The 27,056-nt window shown below is 46.7% G+C and overlaps 1 protein-coding gene across 3 annotated transcripts in view; it reads right to left on the minus strand.

Moving 5' to 3' along the window:
* Positions 1–27,056, minus strand: part of LAMB4 (laminin subunit beta 4) — a 105,269-nt gene that overhangs the window by 14,016 nt on the left and 64,197 nt on the right. For all 3 annotated transcript variants that reach the window (XM_014572173.4, XM_075927273.2, XM_075927267.2), the window contains 6 exons: positions 23,925–24,021; positions 22,413–22,788; positions 16,796–16,956; positions 13,288–13,493; positions 12,375–12,578; positions 120–264 (listed from right to left, as the gene is read on the minus strand). In XM_014572173.4, coding sequence (XP_014427659.3) covers positions 120–264; positions 12,375–12,578; positions 13,288–13,493; positions 16,796–16,956; positions 22,413–22,788; positions 23,925–24,021 — 1,189 coding nt within the window. The remainder of the gene's footprint in view (positions 1–119; positions 265–12,374; positions 12,579–13,287; positions 13,494–16,795; positions 16,957–22,412; positions 22,789–23,924; positions 24,022–27,056) is intronic.

Raw genomic sequence — 27,056 nt, forward strand, 5'->3', positions numbered from 1 at the left:
CCATGCATTTGGGGTGGGGGGTGGGGCATCATATTACAGAGTAGAGGGGTAAATGCCATATGATACTGAAATGCACTAAGGAAGCAGGATTCAAAGAAAAACTTTCCTTGTATATTTACCTAACAAAAAGTTTTTCACTTTTCTGATGAATTCCTTTGCATTCTCTCTGTCAATTTCAGTTTGATTCTTTGCATTCTCTAGTTTCCCATGTAACTGTGAGCCTTTTGTTTTGGTGTCTTCTGCCATTTTTTTAATGCTTTCAATCTGGAAATATATTTAAATATAGAGTTATTCTTGTCAGGGTTTAAATTCCATTGTGTGGCAAGCTCAGCTCCCATCTGAATGTATTAAAACAATACTTATAAAAGACTCCAGGCTAGATTCTTTTCATGTTAAACTTAGTGGGCATTATAGCAGTGATTTCATTTGGACTTATACCAAAAACTCTTCCTTCCATTTTCAAAGACTGTAAAACAATGAGTATCTTGAAGGCAGAAAATGCCTACTGTTAAAAACTAAAATGCTCACTCTTAAAACAATATAGTCATTCAGGTTGAAGGAGGGAATTGGCTTGTGAGTTGCATGTTGGCTAGTTTTTGGCATGCAGTTTGCTGCTTGTTTCAGCCTGTAGTTTCTTTTTTGATCAACTGACAGCATGCAGGTGCAAGAGGGGATGGGTGGAGGTAAAGGGGTGCACAGCGGGCATTCCACAGTCCCAGAACCCAAATTGCACACCAGGGGGATGCAGTCACATAGAATGTTGGGGTTTAGGAATTGGCTTGTTTTGGCCTTGTTCTGAAACTGGATTCACTTGATTTTTTTGGTTTATAATGTTGGGTGCTTATTTGTAGCATATGAATGTTGGCAAGCTACTCTTCTACTTTCAGTGTTAAAATTATTACATTTATTATTAAAATTATTACATAAAGGATGGTGCCAAGGCCAGTAGATTTCAAATGTACTTTTAAAAGTTGCATGTTTCCATTAATACTTTATTAATAATCATGTAGGGCTTGTTTACTCTTAAACTGCTTCAGCAGTACAAGTAAACTGCTATAACACTTCAGTGAAGACACTACCTATGCTGCTAATGGGAGAGATTCTCCTGTCAGGAAGTTATTCCGCCTCCTCCAAAAGGCAGTAGCTAGTATATAGAACTTCCATCCACTTAGTCCAGTCTGCACTGGGGTTTAGGTTGGGATAATTAATTTCCTGGTGTAGACCAAGCCTCAGTAGACAGTGTCATGATTATGAGGGTTAGCCAACAGCCTGGGGATTAAGGGGTTAACTACACCTAGCCAGGTGGAGTGACCAGTAGGAATGTAGGTGGGACTTTCAAACTGGGACAAAGGAATTTGGTTTTTTTTCCTTTCTCCCTTTTGTCTCTCTGGGGGAGTTCTCTGCAGCTACAGAGAGGGACAAGCATATCTCTCTCTTTCCAAGACACCATTCTTCATTTTCTGTACGTAGGGTAAAGTTTAGGTAGTTTCATTAGGCTTTATTGTTTTAAGGGTTGAGTATGGGATCTGATGTCTGGCACTGTTTAAAAGATGTTTTGGCTTTTCTTTGTAACTAAGGGTATGTCTACACTACAGCGCTAGTTCGAACTAACTTAGTTCGAATTATTTAATTCCAACTAAGCTAATTCGAACTAACGCGTCTAGAACTAAAAACTAGTTCGAATTAGTGTTTTGCTAATTCGAACTAGCAAGTCCACATTGAGTGGACTCTGAACAGGGCTTAAGGATGGCCGGAAGCAGTGCCGGCAGGGCATCAGAGGAGGACTTAGAGTGTGGAGATGCTGTCTCAGGCTAGCCGAGGGCTGCGCTTAAAGGGTCCCGACCCCCACCCCGGACACACAGTTCTAAGGGGTGCCCCGCTTGCAAAGAAGTTCTGGCTTGGAGTGCCCGGAGTACCCATACTGGGCACATCACACCACTCGGCCATCAGCCCGGCTGCACTTGCCGCAGGCTGCCATCTGGGGAGAGGGGGCAATCAGGGGGCTGCAGGAGAGCTTCCACCTCCAGAAGCCCGCAGAGCCAGCCCAGTCCTCCCCATCGGGGGCTCGTACCCCATTCCTCCCTCACCTCCTTCCACTTACCCTTCCCTAGCCCCCCTTCTTATTGATGTACAAAATAAAGATAATGTTTCTTCCAACAATGACTCTGTCTTTATTGAACAAAACTGGGGGAGACTGGGAAAAGGAGGTGGGAGAGGGGAAGAGAAAGGCTGGGAGAGGGGAGGGCAACTAACATGATCAGGGGTTGGGAACAGGTCCCAGATGAAGAGAGGCTACAGAGACTGGGACTGTTCAGCTTAGAAAAGAGGAGACGGAGGGGGGACAGGATAGAGGTCTCTAAAAGCATGGGTTGGGTGGAGAGGGTGCATACAGAAAAGTTCTTCATGAGTTCCCATAAAGAAGGATTAGAGGACACCAAAGGAAAGGAATGGGTAGCAGGCTTCAAACTAGTAAGAGAAAGTTGTTGTTCTTGACAAAGCAAATAGTTAACCTGCGGAACTCCTTGCTGCAGGAGGCTGTGAAGGCTACAACTAGAACAGAGTTGAAAGGGAAGTGAGATCAAGTCATGGAGGTTGGGTCCATGGAGTAGTCTTAGCCAGGGGGTAGGAGTGGTGTCCCTGCCCAAAGTTTGTGGAAGGCTGGAGAGGGATGGCACGAGACAAATGGCTTGGTCACTGTCTTCGGTCCATCCCCTCCAGGGTCCCTAGGGTTGGCCGCTGTCAGCAGACAGGCTACTGGGCTAGATGGACCTTTGGTCTGACCCAGGACGGCCATTGTAAGCTCAGGGTTCAGGGTCGGGGGTCTCAGTGGACCCCCTTGATTCTCTTGCACACCTGCTCCTGGGTGGCCAGGCTGGCAGCTCTCCTGCCCTAGACGGCCACTTTCCTGTGCCTAGCGCGGAGATCGTGGATGAGGTCCACGATGTCCGCACTAGCCCAGGAAGGTGCCCGCCTCTTGCGGTCCAGGGCAAGCTCCCGGGAGCCGCCAGCCTGGTCCCGGGAAGAGGGGGTGGGCTGGGGGACATCGGGTGGGTGGCTCTGTGCCGTGCCAGGTGCAGGGTCTGCTAGCTGGGTGCTGGCAGGCTTGCACCTGGCACGGGCACCGTAGCCAGCCCGTGCCCCTTTAAGGGATCCGGGGCCAGGAGGGGGGCATAGAGTTTCCCTGGTGTTGGCCAGAGTGGCCACCAGGGAAACCTGGGGAGGGCTAGCCTCCCACTAGTTCGAATTAAGGGGCTACACACCCCTTAATTCGAACTAGTAAGTTCGAACTAGGCTTAATCCTCGTAAAATGAGGTTTTTCTAGTTCGAACTAAGCGCTCCGCTAGTTCGATTCAAATTTGAACTAGTGGAGCGCTAGTGTAGCGGCTATGAATGTTAGTTCGAACTAACGTCCGTTAGTTCGAACTAACATTGTAGTGTAGACATACCCTAGGTTCTAGGCCCATGGAGTTTCTCCATGAGTATATTTTATTATCTTCCTAGCTAGTCATTATGCTTGCAACAGGAATATTGTTGTAATAATAAAAGTTCTTTCTTTTCTTTTTATTAACCTGGCATTGGTTAATTGTGTGCCCTGATTTTTATTTTAGGGATGAGATTTCCCAAATGATCTTTCCCCTGATTTCTTTAGCAACATTTGGGTGGTGGCAGCGGAAGTTTTATTCCCAAGATCTAGGTTTTTAAGATTTTGGGGGAAGTTTTATACCAAAGCCTGGTAGATAAGGTTTTGGGGTACACTTACTGGCCCCCACTTCTGCATTTATCATGCCAGAGTGGGGAAGGAGCCATGACAGACAGCATTTTTATTATAGCTATATTTCAACAGCTTTTTAAATAGCAAAACAGGTGTTTGTTTTGCTAGAGGTTATACTGTGCTTTGGCAAAACTTCTATGCACTAGTTCTCTGCAATCCAAGGAAAGAGTGCTTCATATGCTTCAAACTTGGTGGGAGACAGTTTGTTTTAGGGGATGTCAATATGCTGTCTTGTATATCCCAGCCTCCCTGCCTCCCTCCCCAGCTCTCTCATTCACACACACACATATGCATGCACACGCGCACGCCCACCCACCCACACACACACACCCTGCCTCTGTGTTCAACAGTACAAGTATTTCATCTGACTGGTTTGCTCTGTGTCCCAAAGCAATCAGCACAGCATGCAGACTGTCCCAAAGGAACTCAGAAAGAGAATATATGCACATGCCAAACAAAGAGCAGAGGGGACTTGAACAGTTATGGGCCATTTCCGGAGGCCAGTCAGAATGTAGCAAACAATTCAAGCATCCACACTGGCCTCTCAGCAGTGTATCCTGAGCACAGCAAGCTCTACACTTCTTGTTGAGGTGGTTTACCTAGAGCACAGCAACTGCCAAGTTAGTGTACACTAAGTGCCTTGCCAGTGTCAACACCTTGGGAGTTGCAGCATTGGGAGCAGATTTACTGCACAGTAACTTGCCAGTGTAGACTTGGACACAGCTAGGAGTACAATTTAGTTTTCCTGACTCCCAGTCTTGTGCTTTAGCTGGTAGGTAACATTTCCTCCCTGATGTAAAAGGGCATGCTAGGATAAAAGAGGGAGATGTTTGATTTAGAATCCAAGGACAGCACATCAAATATTTGGCCCATTGATGTTGACACTGTAGTATTGTAGCCAGGTGTTGGCCCTAGATTGTTAGAGAGACAAGGTGGATGAGGTAATATCTTCTACTTGACTAACTTCTGTTGGTTAGAGAGACAAGTGTTTAAGCATACAGTGCTGTTCTTCATGGCTAGGAAAGGTGTTCCGAGTGTCACAGCTAAATGCAAGGTGTGACAGATTGTTTTCCATAACTAATTAACACATACTATGAGGAATCATTCAAAGTAAAGTGACCCATAAACAACTCTGCAGTCATCAGAAAAAAAGGGAGAGTTATTGGGTTATGGACTGTTGTAATAAATCATAAATCTAGTTTCGGCTGATTTGATGGTGGTTGGTTTTCGGAGACTGCATAACTGTTGTTCTCCTGCTTCAGGAGGTAACCGAGTTAGTCTGTACAGGATAAACTAAATAACCAACAAATGGTCTGGTAGCACTTCATGGACTAGCAAAACAAGATGGTATCATTGCTTTTGTGGACACAACCCACTTCTTCAGATGACAGTGGAGAGAGTGTCGGAGATGTGATATGCCAAAGCGGTACCATTGTATTCCCAACCATTATGACTACATTAACAAAGCCAACTGACAACTCTCCACCATCTACTACAGTGGTGGGTGACCTACGGCCCACAGGGCTTCTATCTGCAGCCCGCACGCCTCTTGTCTGCCACCCTCCTTCATGTGCCTCTCTCACACTGGAGCCCTGTACTTCCTCCTCCTCCTCCTCCCCATCCCTCCCAGCACTTTCAGAGTGCTATTGTCTCTGCTCCTCCCTCTCTCTCCCAGAGCTTGAATGCTGTGAATCAGCAGTTTACTGCTGTTTGAGCTCTGGGAGAGAGGGGGAGGAGTAGGGACATAGCCCGAAGCATCAGATTCATGGCTTCTGAAAGTGCTGAGAGGTCAGGGGAGGAGTAAGAAGTGCAGGGCCCCAGTGCATGAGAGCTGCGTAGTGAAGAGGGTAGAGAGGGGGTACGCAGGCTGCAGGTGGAACCCCAGTGGACCCCGGGCTGCAGGTTGCCTATCACTGGTCATGCAGCCCACTGAGATGAAGGAGGGCCACTCACACATAGGGATGTTAAATTTAGATTAATGGGCTAATTGAATAGTTGATGCAATTTGCATAGACTATTCGATTAGTCGATAGGGTGCTTCCGCCTTTGAAGTGTAGCAACAGCCACAGGCAAAAGTGCTGCAGGGAGCATGGGGCCAGTGGGGCACGCAAGCAGTCCCTCGCTGGCCCCGTGCTTCCTGCAGTATTTCAAAGTAGCAGTGCTGCGTGAGTCCCCAGCTGACTCCAGGCTCCATGTGGCGCTGCCACGTTGAAGCACCCTCCTCTTGCCCCCTCCCCTTGCTGCCTCTTTTTTATAGAGGCAGCAACGGGGGGAGAAGCAACTAGTCGATTCATTCACATCCCTAGTCATGCAGCCCACTCACTAATGTTGGATATTCATCGCTAATATACTATAAAGAACTCAAAAACCACCCCAGGCCATAATTCACACAGAAATGTAAAGATATCACCAAATATTTTTCTAAACAACTCCCAGAGAAACTCTACAACTTCATCCCCCATGACCACATCCCAGGACCTGTACATGCTTGCTGAGATACACAAAAATCATATCTGGCCTTGACACTTTTACTGAAGGAATATCAGGACTCATCAAAACCATCCTCAAATCACTCACTACATAAAGGGCTGGCCAGTTTCCTCCAGGACACACCTGACTTCCTCCCAAACCTCTGCGACATTAACAATTTCCCTTGCAAACATCATTGTTCCCATAGATGTCACCTTCCTACACACAACATCCCTTAGGGTATGTCTACACTACAGCACTAATTCGAACTAACTTAATTCGAATTAGTTAATTCGAACTAAGCTATTTTGAATTAGTGCATCTAGACTTAAAAACTAATTTGAATTAGCGTTTTGCTAATTCGAACTAGCGCATCCACACTGATTGGACACTGGGTCACATTTAAGGGCAGCTGAAACCAGTTCCGGCAGGGCATCAGGTCAGTAGTTGCTTTGTGTGGCTGCTGTCTGAGGATATCTGAGGCTCATGCTTAAAGGGATCCCCCCTGGACAGCTGGTTCTCAGCTTTTCCGCTTGCTTGCCTACCTCACCAAGGGACAGAAGAGTGTTTTTCTCTCTGCTTGCCTGTGTCAGTGCTTCCCACTGGGGACGCCGCCACAGTTGGCACCATGGAGTCAGAGCTCACGCTGGGCATGCTGCTCCAGTTTTTGGACTTGCTGCTGCAAGCCTGCCAGCAATGGGTGGAGGCTGCCTTGCACCGTCTGGTGCACATCAGCCCCCTGCCTCTCCCCCTGGCTTCCCTGGGGGTTGTGGAGGAGCGGCAGCAGAGCCTGGATACCAGAGTGCCCCACTGCATCTGGACACCAGCAGCGACTGGTGGGACCGCATCATCCTGGAGCGCCGGGGAGACTAACAGTGGACCCAGAACTTTAGGATGAAGAAGGACACCTTCCTGGAGCTCTGCGAGTGGCTCGCCCCTGCTCTGCGGTGACGGGACACTCGCATGAGGCCCGCCATCCCTCTCCAGAAGCGTGTGGCCATCAACCTCTGGAAGCTCTCCACGCCGGACAGCTACCGATCCATTGGGAACCAGTTCAGCATAGGGAGATCCACCGTCGGAGCAGTGCTCATGCAGGAACGGCACCCACCAGCCACTTTGGGCGTGGGGGGACTGCAAGGAGGGGATGGGCCGCCCCAGGGAAAAAGGGGGCGGGGGGAAGGAGGCGAAAGTGACCTGCACTGGAGGGCTTGGTCTGTCCCGGCCGTACTACACACTGCCCATGGGGGTTGCTTCCGGGAGTGGGGCGCGGGGCAGTGCCAGGGAACAAACACTCCCAGCCACCCGGGCGCCCCAGTGATTCACGGTTTGCTATGTCTCTCTGCAGATGGTCAAGGCCATCAACTGGGTGCTGCTCTGCAGGGTGGTCCGCCTCGCCGACCTGGACGTGGTCATCCGGGGGTTCGGCGCCCTCGGCTTCCCCAACTGCAGGGGGGCCATTGATGGGACGCACATCCCCATCTGTGCCCCGGAACACCAGGCCTCCCAATATATCAACCGCAAGGGGTACTTCTCCGTCCTCCTGCAGGCCGTGTGTGACCACCGGGGCCAGTTCATGGACATTAATGTGGGCTGGTCCGGCAAGGCACATGATGCCAGGGTGTTCCGGAACTCCTCCGTGTGCCAGAGGCTGCAGGCCGGGACCTTCTTCCCCGACCGCCACATCAGGGTCGGGGATGTGGACATGCCCATCTGCCTGGTGGGGGATGCGGCCTACCCCCTACAGCCCTGGCTGATGAAGCCCTACACGGGGCACCTCAACCCCTCCCAGCAGGCCTTCAATGGCAGGCTTACCCAGGCTCGCATCGTGGTCGAGGGGGCCTTTGGCCAACTGAAAGCACGATTTAGGTGCCTCCTCACCTGCCTCAACCTCGCAGAGCACAACATCCCTCCCGTGGTGGCAGCATGTTGTGTGCTGCACAATTTATGCAAATGGAAGGGGGAGGCTTTCCTGTCGAGGCTGAGCGCATGGCTGGCCAGTACATGCAGTCCTGCACAGCCGCCGTCCGGGAGGCCCAGCGGGGGGCCTTCCTGATCCGTGAAGCTCTGCTGGAGAGCTTCCAGGTGGAGGAGAAGGACTGAACTCTCCCTGAATGCCCCACTGGGGCCTTTTTCCACCTTCACCTCCTTACCCTTTCCCCTCCCTAACCCTCCTTCCTAATGTCAAATAAAGGCGCCTGTTTTGCCAACAAAAATCTCTTTTTATTTTACATAACTGGGGTGGGGAGAGGGTGGAGTGAGGGTGGGAGAGAGGAGGGGGAAACCTGGGAGCTGGAAGGGGGTGGAAGGGTAGGAAGGGAAGGGAAAGCTCAGGATTGGGGGTCCTGCTGGCTCTCCCATCTTGCACCACTGCAGGTGCGGGGAGTGGATGTGGAGGGTGGGGCAGGAGGGATGGGAGGTGCAGAGGAAGCGGGAGGTGAGAGAAGGAGCGAGAGCTGGGGCGGCCGCAGGTGCTGGAGCAGGAGGAGGCAGGAACCTGTCCACCAGGGTCTGGAGGTGACCTCTGAGGGCATGGCTCTGCTCCTCCAGCACTTCCAAGCTCCGCTGCCCCAGCCGCAGATCCTCCCAGACCCAGTGCTCCTGGATGCGGATCTGGTGCTCCAGTAGCCGCAGGTGCCACTGCTGCTAGTCCTCCAGGTTCCTGGTGTGCCTGCTGGCCCGGGTGTGGGTGGCTGTTGCAGGCGGAGTGGTGCTCTCTGCAGTCCCAGGTGCTGCGGCTGTGGTGAAACAAGAGCAGTGGTCAGTTCTCCCTGGGGACACAGTGAGTGAAACCCGGCCCCCCTCTGCAAAGCGAGGTTGGCGTGTGGGAAACGGGCCAGGGCCCCTGCCTGACACTCAGCTGCTGCTCCATGGTGAGCAAAGCCCAGGCGCATGGTCCCTGGGCTCCCTCTCCCCCCACGCCCTTCATACACATAAGGGGAGCATGATGGCACTCACATGTGGAGCCCTCCCCGGCCTCGGACGACACAGCTGATGTGCTCTGTGGGGTGACTCGGGGGTCCTGGATACTGGGCAGACTCCCTGCAGGCTCCTGGCTCTTGATGTCCTCCTCCTCCTCCGTGTCCAAGACGGGTCCCTCTGCCCCAGGGTTGATCAACACCCGGGGGGTCATGCACTGCGTGAGCCTCCAGAATGTGGTCCAGGGCCTCGAAGTGAGGGCATGCCTCCGAGTCGGCCCCTGTCTGGGAGGCCCTGGAGTAGGCCTGCCGCAGGTCCTTGATCTTGCAGCGGATATGCTCCCGGGTCCGCATGTGGCCTCTGGTGGCCAGGCTGTCAGCCATGTGGCTATAGACGGCCGCGTTCCTGTGGCTAGTGCAGAGATTGTGGACATTGGAGGACTCCCCCCAAACCTCAATGAGGTCCACGATCTCCGCACTAGACCAGGCGGGCACCCGCCTCTTGTGGCCCCGGGCAGCCTGATCCTGGGAAGAGGTGGAGGGCTGGGTGGCAGCGGGTGGCTGGCTCATGTCGTGCCAGGTGCAGGGTCTACTGGCTGGGTGCTGGCAGGCTTGCAACTGGCACAAGCACTGTAGCCAGACCGTGGCCCTTTAAGGGTTCCGGGGCCAGGAGAGGGGCAGACGAGTTTCCCTGGTTGTGCCCAGAGTGGCCACCAGGGCAAGCTGGGTAGGGCTAGCCTCCCACTAGTTTGAATTAAGTGGCTACACAGCCCTTAATTCGAACTACTTAATTCGAACTAGGCGTTAGTCCTCATAGAATGAGGTTTACCTAGTTTGAATTAAGCGCTCCGCTAGTTTGAATTAAGTTCGAACTAGCAGTTTGCATGTATAGACACTATGAAAGTTAATTCAAACTAACGGCTGTTAGTTTGAATTAACTTTGTAGTGTAGACATACCCTTATAGTGATAGCATGCATTTCCGCCTCTGTCAAATGTCTACAAACAATGGACAACACTCTGCAATCCACCCCAAACACATCTCTTAACCCATCCATTTAATCCTTATCCATAACATTTTCATGTTCAACAACAAATACTGTGTCCAAACCATGGGAACAGCCATGGGCATTAGGATGGCACCTCAATATGCCAATCTTTAAATGGGTGACCTTGAGGAAGAATTTCTGAAAACACCATGAGCCCTATGATATACTTGAGGTACAGCTTACTGTATATTTTAGAAATGTGTGTCTGTCCATCTGTCCGTCCGAGAGTTCATTTGTTCAAGAATTCCTTCTAAATGGTAAGAGCTAGGACCACCAAATTCGGTATGCACCTTCCTTTTATCATAACTTAAAGCAAGGTCAGGGTTTAGTTGTGCCAGGATAATGGGATATGCCTGGAATTTGACTGTTTCTCAGAAAATGGAAAGGGAGGGGTCTGGTAAGAGGAACAGTTATACTGTAAAAAGACAGCAGGAGGCAAGCAAGGGGCAAGAGATGGGCACCAGGACAGCTAAAACCCCATTAGATCAGCAGTGGGCAGGGGTGGAGAAAGAAACAGCTATCTACTATATATTTCAGACAGTTTGTGTATTTGTGCATCCGTTTGTCTGTGTGTCTGTTTGCCCCCCAGCCCCTCCCCTGGCTGTGCCCAATGCCCCTGTAAGTGTGGAAAGCCCCACCTCAGAGCAATGATTTAAATGAAGAAAAACAAAAATTATTTGAGTTAAGGACCTGAGCAATGCTGGGTAAATCTTCTAGTCAATTATACTTTCATCCTTTGGACAAGTGACCTAAATTCTCATATAGATTTCCACCACAATTGTAACAACTACCACCTATGAAATACTCTCTAGAACACCCCTACACCAGCATCAACTTCTTGGACTCCATGTTCAGCTTCACCAATGTAACTCAACAGACAACTTTATACAAAAACCTTGTGGATCATCCTGCTTACCTTTGCAGATGTAGTAATCGCCCCAAACACATCAAGAAATCTGTTATCTACAGCTGGGCACTCAGATACCACCGAATATACTCCAAAGACAAAGTCTAGGACACAGATCTTAGCACATTTAAAAATTCCTTCACCAAACAAGGATACTTCACAAAAGAAGTAGATCACTTCAGGGCATGGGCCACCCAAATACCTCAAAAGAACTTGCTTCAATACAGAAAAAAGAAAAAAAAAACTTTTGACTATGCACACCTAGTTGTCACCTGCCACTCCACATTGGAAGCCATATGGTACATTATTAAATTATTACAACCCATCTCAACTGGGAGCATATCCTGAAATAAATCTTTCCCAACCTCTCTTCTGGCCTTCAAACATCATCTCAGCTCATCATCACAAGGAAGTTTCACACAGACCAGGGCCCTCCAACTAAGAGCAGCACCAGATTCTGCCATAAAACAGATGAAAAACCTGGACACATCTGTCCGTTGCTGTAATGATCAGTATCCCACAACACACTTTTCATGATCCGACACATGCCTATCACAACATGTGCTGTACCTCATCCCGTAGATTCAACGTCTTGATAACAGCTCCATGGGTAAAAATGGACAGTCACTACGCTCTTGAATGAATTCACACAGAAGAACGATGAAACACAAAAACACTGCATCACCTGTGAGTGAACTTTTTTCACAAAGTGATCACTTTATATCTGACTTCTCAGTCCTTGTCCTCAAAGGAAATCTTCACAACATCTTCAAAAGACGATCATGGAGCTTAAATTCATAATTTTGCTAGACACTAAAAATCAGTTTCTTAATAGAGACACTGAATGTATGGCTTAGTATAACAATCTATAAACCATTTATCCCCATTTTTGTCCTATGCCTGCAGAGGTGTTAGTGGCTCACTTCAGTCTGAATCCTCTTTCACAATATGTGTTAACTTCTTATACTAAAGAATCTGTTTCACTTTGTACTTAGCTGTAACACTTACGTGCCTTTCCCAGCTCTGATGGAGAGCTTGGTGTAGCTCAAAAGCTTGTCTCATTCTCCCACAAATGTTGGTCCCATAAAAAATATTATCTGACCTACTTTGTCTCTCTAATTTGACATTATCCCTTTTATAGTAATTGTGCAATAACCTTCTTGACATCATAATTTTGATTAGGCATATTCTTTGTCTTAATTGCTACATCATATTTAGCTACCAAATTATTTCATAGAATACACTAGTTTCACTTATACAGTACCTGATTTTCATACTCTTGTAGTTGTCTAGTCAAATTATCTAAAAAGATGTCAGCCTCTTCAGCCTTCTCGACTGTGTTTGTAGAAAAAGAAAGAGTTCCATTACAGTTTTGGCCACCACACTGTTTGTTTCTATAGCTCTTTCGACATGAAACACCACCACAAGGTGTTATAACACATGGCAGTTTTCTTGGAAGCCCACAAATCTGCAATAAAAACATATTAATGATAAGAAGCAAGACATGATGAGCTTTCCATGTTTCTGAAATGTAATACAGTAGCACATAAGAATATTTGGCATGTATAATGGCTCTTTTCTACTAAAGAATCTTAAAATACTTTACAAAATAAACCACCCCTGAGATGAAACCACCTCTGGGATAGTGGGCAGTGAGCCAACTGACAAACAGCCAATGACACACTATATGATGGTTGACATAAATGTAGCTATGCTGGGGAAAGCATAAGGATCTTGCGCAAAAAGGGGATTTTGCGCAAAACGGCCACCGCCACACTGCTTGTTTTTGCACAAAAATCCCTTGCGCAAAAATGGCTCAGAATAGATTATGCAAATGAAGCGTGACAAAATGCTAATTTGTGCTTCATTTGTATTGCCTCTTCTGGCAAAAGCCGTAGTGTAGACAAAGCCCATGGGTCCTAGCATCTAGGTATCTGCGTGATCCTGGAAATCTACACTGCTATAAAATAATGCCACAGTTTGAGTCCTGTGAGCCTGAGTCAGCTGGCATGGGTCAACCATGGGTGTCTAACTGCAGTGCAGCCATACCCTGAGATCTCCTTTTCCAGATTTAAAAGTATTATAAACATTCATTTAAAAAAGAATGCTGATTGGCAACAGCAAAAGCATATATTTCATTTATTTCTAGTTTAAAAATAAAAGCTATAACACTTTACCTTTTCATTCAGTTTTTGGATATCTGGAGTCTTGAACATCCTAAGCTGCAACAAGGTACAGTTTTCTTTTGAGGTTTGATTATCTGACATGGCAAGTATTTCTTCCCTGCTGTTTTCTGAGTATTTTATCATGGGGATAGCTTCACTGATTTTCTCTTCAGCAGATGATGACATTTGGTAATACTTCCTGATGTTATTGATGACATCTATACAAGGAGAAATAGCATTTAGTATACGAGAGGAAAACAATATTTGTATTATACCTAACACATTCAATGAGTTTTTAATCAAGCTGCAAAGCCAGAGCTGGAATGTTAATTTAATGAGTATGAATCAGTTGTGAATTATCATTTTAAGGAACATAAAATGTTTGTATCTTTCCAGCAACTCGATTTAACTACTATAATATTGACATGTTCCAGTCTGCCAGCCAAATGAATAGTTAGGAAAAGATCTATATATTACAAACCCTGTTTTGTGGATCTTGTGCAAAGCCAGACATGTGGGGTCCCATTCCCCACTCATTATTCAGGCTTTCTAACCTCACCCTTGCCACATTGCACAACTCTGCGATGGTGCTGGCACCAAGCTGAGGATGAATAGGGGAAAAGAGAAAACAGCTGACTAGAGAGGAAGGGTCATGAGAGAGTTGGCAGTGCTTATTGCTAGAGTTGTCAGATACTTGATGGCAGAGCCAATAGATGCACAGGGCCATGACTCAGTATGCAATATAAACCTGAGACCTCGGGTATGGGTGTTTTATAAGAATGCCTGACTATTGGTCTCCAAAAGGTTGAAAAAGTGAAAGGGACACAGAATCTGACCAAATTACATAAATCAAGGACCTACTTATCATTTTGCATCTTAGCCCCGTTTTGAGTAAGTTCCTCCAGTTCTATGGATTGTTTTGAGAAAATCTGTGCAAGACTTGAAAAATGCAATTTGAAGTTTGAGGAATTCTTAATTTTCTGCTCCTACCTCTGCTCTGCTGCCATCTCTAGCCAGCCCCATTGTGGGGCTGGGGTGTGCTACTTCCCATCATGGCAGTGATGGCAGCAGAGCAGAGCAGGCTGCTGCTTCACTCTGCTTCCCCCTGTAAGTGCGGGAGGGCCCCACCCCTGCTGCTGGCCCCAGCCTGCCCAGGGCCTCATGGGCTAACCTGAGGATTGAGGACCATCTGGTTCACAGGACAATTGGGGTAGCTATCTCAGGGTCCCCCAAAGCATGGGGGCAGGGCGGCCATCGGAACCATCCTATGAATGGGGTGGTGCTGCACACACCTCCCCCGGCCCACAGGACTGTCGTGGCCGTGGCCGGAGCTAGCAGCCTGAAGGCACTCTAGCCCTGCTGCACTGTCGGTGGTGGCGGTAGGAATAGTACCACACTGTGCTGAGCCACTAATGCACCGGCGTGAATGGAGGAATCGAGCACAAAGGTGTGTGGCAGAGTGGATCAGTTCAGAGAAGCTGTGCATCTTAATTAGTTGTTTTCTTTCCTTCAGCTTTATTATCCCTCTGTTTCATTCTTTTAATATTATTTAGCTCCATTTTATTCCTATTGAAATAAAACAGAATGAAACTTTGACTTTAGAGAAGTGCTGGTATTTGCTTCACATACAGCACACAGCACATTAACTAATCAAATAATCACAATACCAAGGCCTATTTGAATGTACACATATTCTATACACTGGGATTTACAGCTTTCTCACAGTACAGTATTATAGAAATAAGAGTTAGGTTCTTTGTTGTTTTATATGGTATTTGGCATTCCAGCCATAGTCTTCCGGAATCCAAAGACTTTCTTGTCTTGGACACTGTTTGCTTTGATCAATTAGTGGGGTGGTTAGTGCTGTGTGTACTCCACTGCCCACACTTGATATCTGCTTAATGTTTCTACCTCATTTTCTAGAGCAGGGGGTTCAAATTCAATTTATCTGAAGGCCTGTGCCAGTCCTCAAATCCTTCTAGTGGGCAAGCAGGCATCTCCCTCTGGCAGGGCATCATGGGGTATCTCTGCACATTCGTCCCTCCCCCGCTCATCTGCTGGCATCCACTGCCGGCCTGTGTGTACCCCCCCCCCCTGACCATGACTGCCACCGCTGGATGATTAAAATGCCCCTGGGGGCTCGTGCCGCCACCACCGACAGTGCAGCAGGGCTAGATTAGCTTCAGGCTGCTAGCTTTGGCCACTGCCAGGACAGTCCTGTGGGCCGGGGGAGGTGTGTGCAGCTCCACCCCATTCATAGGATGGGTTCCGATGGCCGCCCTGCCCCCATGCCTTGAGAGACCCTGCAGCAGCTGCCCCAATTGTCCTGTAAACGAATGGTCTTCCATCCTCAGGTTAGCCCATGAGCCCCTGGGCAGGCTGGGGCCAGCAGCAGGAGTGTGGCCCTTTCGTGCTTACAGGGGGAAGCAAAGTGAAGCAGCAGCCTGCTCTGCTGCCATCACTGCCATGATGGGAAGTAGCACACCCCAGGGCTGGCCAGGGAGATGGCAGCAGAGAAGAGGCTCCTCTGTAGTGGTGAGTGCAGGGAGGGCACATGCCTGCTACCGCCTTGTGCCAGGCCCTCCAGTATTCATTGCCTGCACACAGTACTGCACTAGTCATTGCCAAATATAGAGGTAGTCTAACTTTCCTCTCCCTACTCCCTTCTTTATACATACTTTGACCACATTAGCCCTTTGGGGCACAGGCTATGCTGTTGATACGATCTGCTTAATGGAACAATACTTGCATTTATAGAGTTCTTACTAAGGCCAGCCAATGTCAGAGGAGTGAACAGAATCCAAGTCCTCTCGACTCCCAACACATTATAAACCCAGGGGCTTTTGAGGCCCCCTTCTCTACACGTCTGCTCTGGTACTTCTGTATGAAGTCCTGAATGCTCGTGGTCATGGAGTTTTGAGCTGGATGCAGAGGCAATCGGTATCCTGGCGAGGGAAGGCTCTGCCTTCCCAAACCACCAGCCATGGCCCCGCCCACACTCTGCCCCCAGAATGCCTGCTGCAGGAGATCTGGGGGTGAAGTGTTGCTGACCCCAGCGTCTGCCCTCCCGGTGCTCCAGGACTGGGGCTGCGTGGCGCACCCTCTTGCCTCCCCCTGCAAGCCCTCCTCCCTCCCTTGGTGCTCCTGGGCTGGAGAGGCTTGGACTGTGCCCTCCTCCCTTCCCTGGTGTTCTGGGGCTGGAGAGTCTGGGGTGAGAACACACCACCTCGCTCCCCTCCCCTTGAGTGGTGGGGAAGGAGCAGGGCCTCAGCAGAAGGGGCAGGGCTGGGGTAGGGCTGGGGGTTTGCCTCCCCCAACTCTATCTTCACCAGCCACCTATGTCTGGATGTGTATTTGCTAGTTGCTATATGACATTTTTTGGCACTTTTTAAACTCTTAAGATGTTATGGAAAGCTAACATCTGAGGGTTGAAAGCCACACAAAATGAACTGGTGAAAAATAGTGTGTGAAATGTCATGAAGAATGTTCTCTTATTTCCTTTAGCTGTGTGTCGTCTTACTTTTGTAGCTCAAATGATTCCAACTGCGATGTAGATGTATCTTCTGGTGCAGACTTCCATAGAGCTGGTCAGCTTCTTTCCTAACGTCATCTATAATCCCATTCAGGTCAGGAAATTCATCCATTTTATTGCTATGTGGGTCCATCTGCACAACTTTTTGTCTACAGAAGCAAAGTACATTTATTCTAGAGTGACATATACATTATTGTAGATGACAACAGTTTATCCTAGACCAGAAGGAAACATTCACATGTGTCCGGGCGCCGCAATTTTTAAATGCCTGGTAGCTCCAACTACCTGCCCACGGCTACACCTGGCAATGGCTAGGTAGTTTGAATTAACACTCTTAATTCGAACTACTGTTAATCCTCCTGCAATGAGGAGTAACGGTAGTTTGAATTAAGAGTGTTAATTCGAACTACCTAGCCCATGCAGCGTGTAGCCACGGGCAGGCAGTTTGAGCTACCGGGCATTTAAAAACGGCGGTGCCTGGAAACATGCAAATGAAGCCCGGGATATTGAAATCCTGGGCTTCATTTGCAAGTTCGAATGACTACATTAGGCACTCTAGTTCGAACTAGGGTGGCTAGTGTAGCCATACTCTAAAAGTCTTTTAAAATGCATCTTCTGACAGTTGTGGGTACTGCCCCACTCCTTCTTCCAAAGTTCCCTACTAGCCTGAAGCTTCTTTCTGAAGTGTTTTTAACGGGAAGTTGTAGAAGATGCTGCACTGGAGCCTTTCCTCCCTTTGTACTCACCTTGCTCTGATGGGTTTATCAACATATACAATGAGAGCATCACCTCTCCTGTTATTCTAAAGTGATACCAAAACTCCATTCGTTTCACTCATATATTATTCCAGGCCTGTACGCAGGAATTTCTGTGGGGCGGGGCTTTATTTGTAAATGTGGACTGCGAGGGTGCGAACTCCGCTCCTCCCCCATGCTCTGGCCAGCTGTGGGAAGGCTGGGGCTGATTCCCCCTCTCCCTGTTCCCCAGGAGCGAGGTCTTGCCCCACCCCTGGCCTCATTCATTGGGGAGGGATGGAAATCAGTCCCACCCTTTCCGGAACATGGGGGAGGGAGACTCGGGCAGCAAGCCGCTCCTTCCTTCCCACAACCAGCCAGAGCATGCTTACTAGGGGGATCTTGGGATGGGTGCATTCGCAGGCAGCCTTTGCACTCTCCTGCCTATGGGCCTGTATTAGCATAACGTCCTGATACTTTGATATGCTTGTATTAATCACTTATTAATCTATGTATTTATTACATGTACCTTCAGCCACTGACTCGCTCATGAGTATAGAAGCCTCCCTGCCTTTCAGGGAAAGTGTAAGGTAAAGACACTATTTACATACCCACTTGAATTGTGCATGTCTGTCCTGTTCTACACTACAAACATATGTCAGTATAACTACATTGCCCAGGCTTGTGGAAAATCTACACCCCAAGCAATGTATGTAATTATAGCAACCTAATTCCTGGTGTAGACTGGAGAGCTTCACCTCTCCATACAACTACTTCCTTTCAGGGAGGTGGAGTACCTATCCTGGTGCCAGAAGCTCTCCTGTTGGCAAAGGTAGCATAAGAACATAATAAGAACAGCCGTACTGGGTCAGACCAAAGGTCCATCTAGCCCAGTACCTGTCTGCCGACAGTGGCCAGTGCCAGGTGCCCCAGAGGGAGTGGACCAAAGACAATGATCAAGTGATTTGTCTCCTGCCATCCTTCTTCAGCTTTTGACAAACAGAGGCCAGGAGCACCATTCCTTACCCCTTGGCTAATAGCCTTTTATGGACCTAACTTCTGTGGGAGAAAAATCAAATAACTCCAATTGTGTCTAAAGAGGGGACTGTGCAGGAAATCAAAACTCTCTAAAAGAAAACTGCTGTAAGGGTTAAAAGTTTTTCAGGCCTCTCTCCCTGTAACAGAGAGAAATCAAATTAACTCTAATCAAGACCCTTACAATGCCTCCTATCTCAAGTTCATGGATACTCCTAGTCTGTCACAATTTGTCATGTAAACCCTTATCTTTGTCACAGTTTGCCTTGTAGACTTCTCCACTCAAGTTCTGATGTGGCTTTGTACTGTAAAACTTACTTCTAGCACTCCTGGTGTGAACAGAAACGTCTCAGAGTACTTCTGCTGAGACTTTGATATGTTAAAGAAAACAATCAACAACTGAACTGTCTAAGCATTCTGTATAAAGGATCCCTAAACCTGTATCTCAGGGCTGCTTTCACTCTTGGAAGTGACAGCCTGCATGCATGCATCATAAAGTTTTTCCTTCTAGGTTTCTCTCCTGCCTCACTGATTTGATTTGACCTCCGGCCTCGAACCCTTCTGGGGGCTCTGTACCCAAGGGGAGCGAGATTTCCCCATCACTTCCATGAATTTATCTTGCTTCTCTTTAAACTCTGTTATAGTCCTAGCCTTCACAGCCTCCTCTGGCAAGGAGTTCCACAGGTTGACTGTGTGCTGTGTGAAGAATTTTCTTTTATTAGCTTTAAACCTGCTACCCATTAATTTCATTTGGTGTCCTCTAGTTCTTATATTATGGGATCAAGTAAATACCTTTTCTTTATTCACCCTCTTCACACCACTCATGATTTTATATACCTCTATCATATTCCCCTTCAGTCTCCTCTTTTCTAAACTGAAAAGGCCCAGTCTCTTTAGCCTCTCCTCATATTGGCGCTATGTTAGCTGTCTTCCAGTCCTTGGGTACAGAAGCTGATTTAAAGGATATGTTACAAACACAGTTAATAGTTCTGCAATTTCACATTTGAGTTCTTTCAGAACCCTTGGGTGAATGCCATCCGGTCCTGGTGATTTGTTACTGTTAAGTTTTTCAATTTGTTCCAAAACCTCCTCTAATGACACATCAATCCAGGATAGTTCATCATATTCATCACCCACAAAGGACGATGCAGGTTTGGGAATCTCCCTAACATCCTCAGTCGTGAAGACTGAAGCAAAGAAATCATTTAATCTCTCCGCAATGGCTTTATTGTCCTTGATTGCTCCTTTTGTATCTCGATCATCCACAGGTCCCACTGGTTTTTTAGCAGGCTTCCTGCTTCTAATGTACTTATATTACTTATAATGTATATTTTGATATTACTTTTTGAGTTTTTGGCTAGCTGTTCCTCAAATTCTTTTTTGGCTTTTAGGGTATGTCTATACTTGCACCCTCTTTCGAGAGAGGAATGCAAATGAAGATATTTAAATATCCCATGCTTCATTTGCATATTCGTGTTATGACACTATTTCGAAATAGCGCTATTTTGAAATAACAGACGCTGTTAAGATGTGGTTATTTCGAGAGAAAACCCTTCTCTTGAAATAACCCTTATTCCTCATACAGTGAGGTTTACCAGTTATTTTGAGAGAAGGGTTTTCTCTCAAAATAACCGCGTCTTAACAGCGTCTGTTATTTCAAAATAGCGCCAGAATGCGAATATGCAAATGAAGTGCGGGATATTTACATCCTGGCTTCATTTGCAATTTCAAATGTCTTCATTTGCATCCCTCTCTTGAAAGGGGGTGCTAGTGTAGACATACCCTTTCTTATTACATTTTTACCCTTAATTTGGCAGTGTTTATGTTCCTTTCTATTTACCTCACTAGGACTGGACTTCCGCTTTTTAAAAGATGCCTTTTTATCTCTCACTGCTTCTTTTACATGGTTGCTAAGCCACAGTGGCTCTTTTTTAGGTCTCTTACTAAGTTTTTAAATTTGGGATATACATTTAAGTTGAGCATCTATTATGGTGTCTTTGAAAAGTTTCCATGCAGCTTGCAGGGATTTTACCCTTTTAATTTCTGTTTAAATAACCTCCTCATTTTCGCATAATTCCCCTTTTTGAAATTAAATGCCAGGGTGCTGGACTGCTGAGGTGTTCTTCCCACCACAGGAATGTTAAATGTTATTATATTAGGGTCACTATTCCCAAGTGGTCCTGTAATAGTTACCTCCTGGACCAGATCCTGCGCTCCACTCAGGACTAAATCGAGAATTGCCTCTCCCCTTGTGTGTTCTTGTACCAGCTGCTCCAAGAAGCAGTCATTTAAGGCACTGAGAAATTTTATCTCTGCATCTAGTCCTTAGGTGACATGTCAATCATACCCAGTCAATATGAGGATAATTGAAATCCCCCATTATTATTGAATTTTTTTATTTTGATAGCCTCTCTAATCTCCCTTAGCATTTCAACGTCACTATCACTGTCCTGGTCAGGTGGTCGATAATATATCCTTACTGCTATATTTTTATTAGAGCATGGAATTACTATCCATAGTGATTCTATGGAACATGTTGATTCATTTAAGATTTTTACTTCATTTGATTCTACGTTATCTTTCACATATATTGCCACTCCACCACCCGCACGACCTATTCTGTCCTTCTGATATATTTTATATCCTGGTATGATTGTGTCCCACTGATTGTCCTCATTCCACTAGGCTTCTGTGATGCCTATTATGCCAATCTCCTCCTTTAATACGAGGTACTCAAGTTCATCCATCTTATTATTTAGACTTCTAGCATTTGTGTAAAAGCACTATAAAAATTGCCACTGTTTATTTGTCTGCCCTTCTCTGATGTATTAGATTCTTATATATGTGATTATTTCTTGTCTGATCTGGCCCATACTTTATCATCTCCCCGCCATTCTTTCTGACTAAAACCTAGAGAATTTCCATCAATGGACTCTCCTCTAAGAGGAGTCTCCGTCCGATCCACATGCTCCTCCGCACCAGTTGGCTTTATCCCATCTCTTAGTTTAAAAACTGCTCTACAACCTTTTTAATGTTCAGTGCCAGCAGTCTTCATCCACCTTGGTTTCGTTGGAGCCCATCCTTCCTGTATAGGTTCCCCCCCTCCCAAAAGTGTCCCCGGTTCCTAATAAATCTAAACCCCTCCTCCCTATACCATTGTCTCATCCACACATTGAGACTCTGAAGTTCTGCCTGCCTACCTGGCTCTGTGCGTGGAACAGGAAGCATTTTGCCTAAGCATCTTCTCTAAATGCTCCAGTGGCACAGCTGCACCAGTGGTAGTGCTGCACCAGTGGTAGTGCTGTAAGTGTAGACAAGCCTTATGACTCAGGCACAAGCAGTGCAGGACTCTGGGGTGTTTGCAGTCTCCCACTGAGAGGATCTTAAGCCTATCGTAGTCATTGTGGGCATTTTAAAGGATTTTGATCAGCTGGAAGTTTTGTTTGTCCGAGCACTTACCTTTTGGAACTTCTTGACTCTGCAGCTGGGCACAATGCAGAGCAGACCTAAGATTGCTCTAAATTAAGATGGGTGATGGACCAGCCTAAGTCTGACCTCGGGTTCAAGGAAGTGAAAAAGTGTTTTAAAGTCTACTTGGGCCCTTCCTTTCCTTAGCTGCATCTCACAGGCCGTGATACAGTTGGGGATTTGGGCTGCTAATGGGATACACAATAATAAATCTATCAATGATTTAGCATCATTAATTGACAATTCTGTATGGTAATCACAAACAGAACTATAAATAAATTGTACAACTATTAAAGCACAGTAGAAGATTGCATTTTCAGTTCAATGACATTTATAATGCACTTCTGTTCAACAAGAGAAAATATTACCGAATGTAGTCATGAAATTCCTTGATGTTTAAGAATGTCTTCAGTGAAAGAACAGGAGTTTTTAAAATTCTTTCTATTTGAGAAATCTTATCTTCTAAGCCTTTGAAGTGCATATCACAGCCTGGCATTGTGTCTCTTTTATCTTCTAGATTTGCAGCAAATCTCATTAACCCTTTGACAGTTTGAGATAGGGAAGTAATTTCATCATCCCACTGAGTAAAACAAAGGTGACACTGAGAGCATGTGGGAAATTCTTGTTTGAAGCCTCGACCACACTGATCGCAGAGCCTTCCAGCCACACCACTGTGGCAGTTGCAAGCTCCAGTGTCTTTGTCACACTTGGGTTTGCGAGTTCCTTCCTCATTACACTTACATGCTGCAGAGAGAGGCAGGAATATGACATTGCTTCTTTTAGATGTTAGTTGAGTTATAGGGTGAAACATGAAAGATAAGGCAATTCAATACAAATAAACATTGTTGCCATTATTTGGCATATTGGAGCACTTATGCTGGGATTTTCAATGTTGCCCACAATATGCAAAACAACATATTTATGCAAACTCCTACAGCAATAGTTCCCAAGCTGTCGGTTGCGACGCCAAATGAGATTGCATCATCAGAAGATGGAGTTGGGACAATCCTTACAGTGTGGAAGATCCCAGTTTGCTCCTCACAGCGTGCAGAGTATGCTGTGCTCTGCTTCACCATGGGGATGGAATGTGGAGCACCCTGCTTGGTGAGTGCGGGGAGGGATGACCCTTGCTGCTACCCTGTGCCAGTAACCCTCTGTCTTGTGTCACTCAAGGAGAGGAGGCTTCAGGCTGGGGGTGCAATGGGGGCCAGAGGAGGTAGAGCAAGTGCAGGGTGGGGTTGAGTGTGGGGACTTGGGGGAGGGGTAAAATAGAAGCGGGGTGGAGCAAAGGCATCTAGAGGAATGTCCTTTGGTGGGGAAGGGAGTTTCCCTGGGCCTTGCTGCTGGAAGCTTGGGAGGGGGTGTCACCCTGGTCCCTGTACCCCTCTAGGACAGCCCTGCCTGGGAGGAAATAATTCCCTAAAATTGGTACATACTGGCACAAAGTGTAGGAACTATTGTTCTACAGATTTCTTTATGCACCATTATATACTATGACTATCTGACAGTGAGATCTGTCAGGCTGGGCAATAATCTCCTTAGAGAAGGGCCAAATGTCACATCTCAAAGGTCATTTAAACTAAACTGGTCCAAACACTGTAAAATGTACTTTTGAGAAAAATACTGGAGTTGCATAGACATGGACTGGGTGATCTAACAGGTCTTTTCCAACCTGAATTTCCAGGACTCTATGATAACCTCACAGATGACAAACATGGTGAATACTGGGTAATGAGTTTTATCCATATTCCAGAAAAAAATGCTAAATCAAAGCTATTTCTCTATTTGTATCTCTTATCTGCTATATTCATATGAAGGTCTAACATGTAAAGAAAATATGGCAGTTTCTGTTACAGTGCATTCTCCCTACTAATACTTACAAATACAATGGATCCTTGGATTGCCAAAGTAGTTTTCTTCACATTCATCACAACGCCTTCCACTGTAGCCTAGTTTGCATGGACATTGGCCTGTGGACTGCAAAGAAAGCCTTTCATAAACACCTGCCAGCAACAGGAATATGTATGCAGTGTTGTAACTATGTTGGTCTCAGGGTATGAGAGAAACAAGGTGAGTGAGGTAAACAGATATTGGTTTAATAAAAGATAATATCACACCCATTGTGTCTCAACAATATAATTTGGAGCAAACATTTAATTAGATAGATATATTTTCCCCTCTGTGATTCATGACATACAGCTGCACAAAAGATGTAGTGGGATTGTTCACATGCTTTTTGGAGAAACAGAATGAGTTACAGGATTGGCCCAGATCTCTCAAAAAATATTTCCGTGCTCCAGCTGTTTAGTGACATATGGTTAGAAGTTGGGAAATCACACAGATGGAAGTGAAAACAAAACAGATGCATGGAAATGCCCTTAGTTTACTGAGATGAAGGATTTGACATGTTCCAGACCTCAGTACTGACCTCTGTGAAGATAAATGATAGAGAATCCTAATCTCAGCTATCCTCTGGCTATGTTTAGTCGATTGGAGGTCAGGGTTTTCTGTTGTTTACTGCAAATTTGCTTAATCAAATTTGTATTCCTTCCAGGCTAAAACTACTGATCTCTAGATCCCAGTTTTAGGAGACACTAGGAAATGTTTATTGGGTCGGGGCTGCTGACCCACAGAAAAATCAGTCAGGGGCCTCAAACAAGTGAGAAGCAAAAATAAAAAAACCAAACCCTCACTGATATGGCCCCTGACTGAGAAGGAGAAAGCCACTCCCCACATTCCCCTTGCATACCAGAGCCTAGAGGGGCCCAGGCTAGTAGATTTTGTGTGCTCCAGCTCTGCAGTAGGGTAGCGGAGGGGGCTGGAGCATCAACATAGGATCCCCAATGGAAGGGGGAGCCCTGAGCCTCAGGGGCCAGATCCAGGCTAGCCAGGGGCTGCATCCGGCCCCCAGGCCTGTGGTTCCCCACCTCTGCATTAGGAGATTCTGTAACTTAAATTCTCACGGTTGCATTATGAAATTTGCCCCAGAAAACATATTTTTTTAATAAAAAAAATAAACCTGGTGAAATTACCTTGTGAAATCTGTACTAAAGGTTAAGAAAAATACAATTTGAACAATTATGCTAAAGAATAAACAAACTTAAAACATAAAATAAAATCTGAAATGCTTTTAGTTGGAACTCTGGGATAAGTTCCCATCCACTTAATATGCATGGACCATTTTTGTGGATAGCACAGGTGCAGGTACACAGGGCTCTGATGGTAATAACCGGGTGGGCAACCGCATCATGGATTCTCCACCTACCCTGGTGAGGACATCTGGGGTGCAGAGACATGGGCTGGAAGATGTTCAGGACTTCTGCCTAGGGCAGCTAAAATGACCCAGGCTCCCTACAGCTGCCACTGTGACTCTCCTTAACCCAGCTCCAGCTGGCAGGCGTGGGATTCCCAGAGATGCAGCCTGGCCTCGGTAAGAGTCGGGTGGGCAGTTGTGGGAAGCTTCAAAGTCATGCACCTTCAACCTGCCCTGGGTGGGAAGCCTGAGCAACTGCCCAGGCAGCTTCAGAGGCCTCCCATTCTTTCCCCATCCCCAGGCCTGCATGGAGCTCAGCGGGGGAGCAGTGGGGAGCCAAAGAGGACCCTACAGCAGTCTGCCATGTATGAAGAGGGGCTGAGAGCAGCCCTCCACCCCAGGTTTCCTGCCTGGCCAAGGGCAGGTGGAGAGTCCAGGATTTGATGGGAGCTCCCCACGGCTCCAGCTGTGGGGAAGAGGGTGACTCGGAGCCTCAGCCCAGCCTGGTGCGGAGCCCTGCAAACACATAGATAATTTTTGTGGATTGCGAATTGGAGGCATATGCTCATTTTTGTATCCACTCGGGTCTCTACCCATTTCCATGAAAATAAGTGGCCAACTGATTTCTAAGGGATCCGGATTTCCACCACAGATTCTGCCTTGAAACAAACTTGAATTTTTCGAGCTACCCTGAGTCCTACATATAAATTAAATATGATAAACTTAACTAATGTCATGATGAAATATAAACAAATGACATGACTTCAGTTTGAGAGACAAGGGGAGTGAGGCAATATCTTTTATTGGATTGACCTCTGTTGGGGAAAGAGACAAGCTTTTGAGCAGTAAAGAGCTCTTCGCAGCTGGGAAAGGAAAGGTACTCCCAGTGTCATAGCAAAATACAAGGGGAAGCAGTTTGTTTACCAATGGGGAGAAAGTCTCAGAGGGGTAGCTGTATTAGTCTGTAACTTTAAAAACAACAAATAGTCATGTGGCACCTTAGTGCAGGTGTGGGGAATTTTTTTTGGATTGGAGGCTGCTGATGTACAACAAAATCAGTCGGGGGCAGCATAAGAACATAAGAACGGCCATGCTGGGTCAGACCAAAGGTCCATCTAGCCCAGTAGCCTGTCTGCCGACAGTGGCTAGCACCAAGTACCCCGGAGGGGATGGACCGAAGACAATGATCAAGCGATTTGTCTCGTGCCATCCATCTCCAGCCTCTGACAAACAGAGGCCAGGGACACCATTCCTACCCCCTGGCTAATAGCCTTTTATGGACCTAACTTCCATGAATTTATCTAGCTTCTCTTTAAACTCTGTTATAGTCCTAGCCTTCACAGCCTCCTCTGGCAAGGAGTTCCACAGGTTGACTATGCACTATGTGAAGAAGAACTTTCGCTTATTAGTTATAAACCTGCTACCCATTAATTTCATTTGGTGTCCTCTAGTTCTTATATTATGGGAACTAATGAATAACTTTTCTTTATTCGCCCTCTCCACACCACTCATGATTTTATATACCTCTATCATATCCCCCCTCAGTCTCCTTTTTTCCAAACTGAAAAGTCCCAGTCGCTTTAGCCTCTCTTCATATGGGACCCGTTCCAAACCCCTAATCATTTTAGTTGCCCTTTTCAGAACCCTTTCAGAGGCCAAATATATTTTTTGAGGTGAGGAGACCACATCTGTACACAGTACTCAAGATGTGGGCGTACCATAGTTTTACACAGGGGCAGTAAGATATTCTGGGTTTTAT

Source organism: Pelodiscus sinensis, chromosome 1 (genome assembly GCF_052426305.1).
Source record: "Pelodiscus sinensis isolate ZL-2025 chromosome 1, ASM5242630v1, whole genome shotgun sequence".
In the NCBI taxonomy this organism is placed as follows: Eukaryota; Metazoa; Chordata; order Testudines; family Trionychidae; genus Pelodiscus; species Pelodiscus sinensis.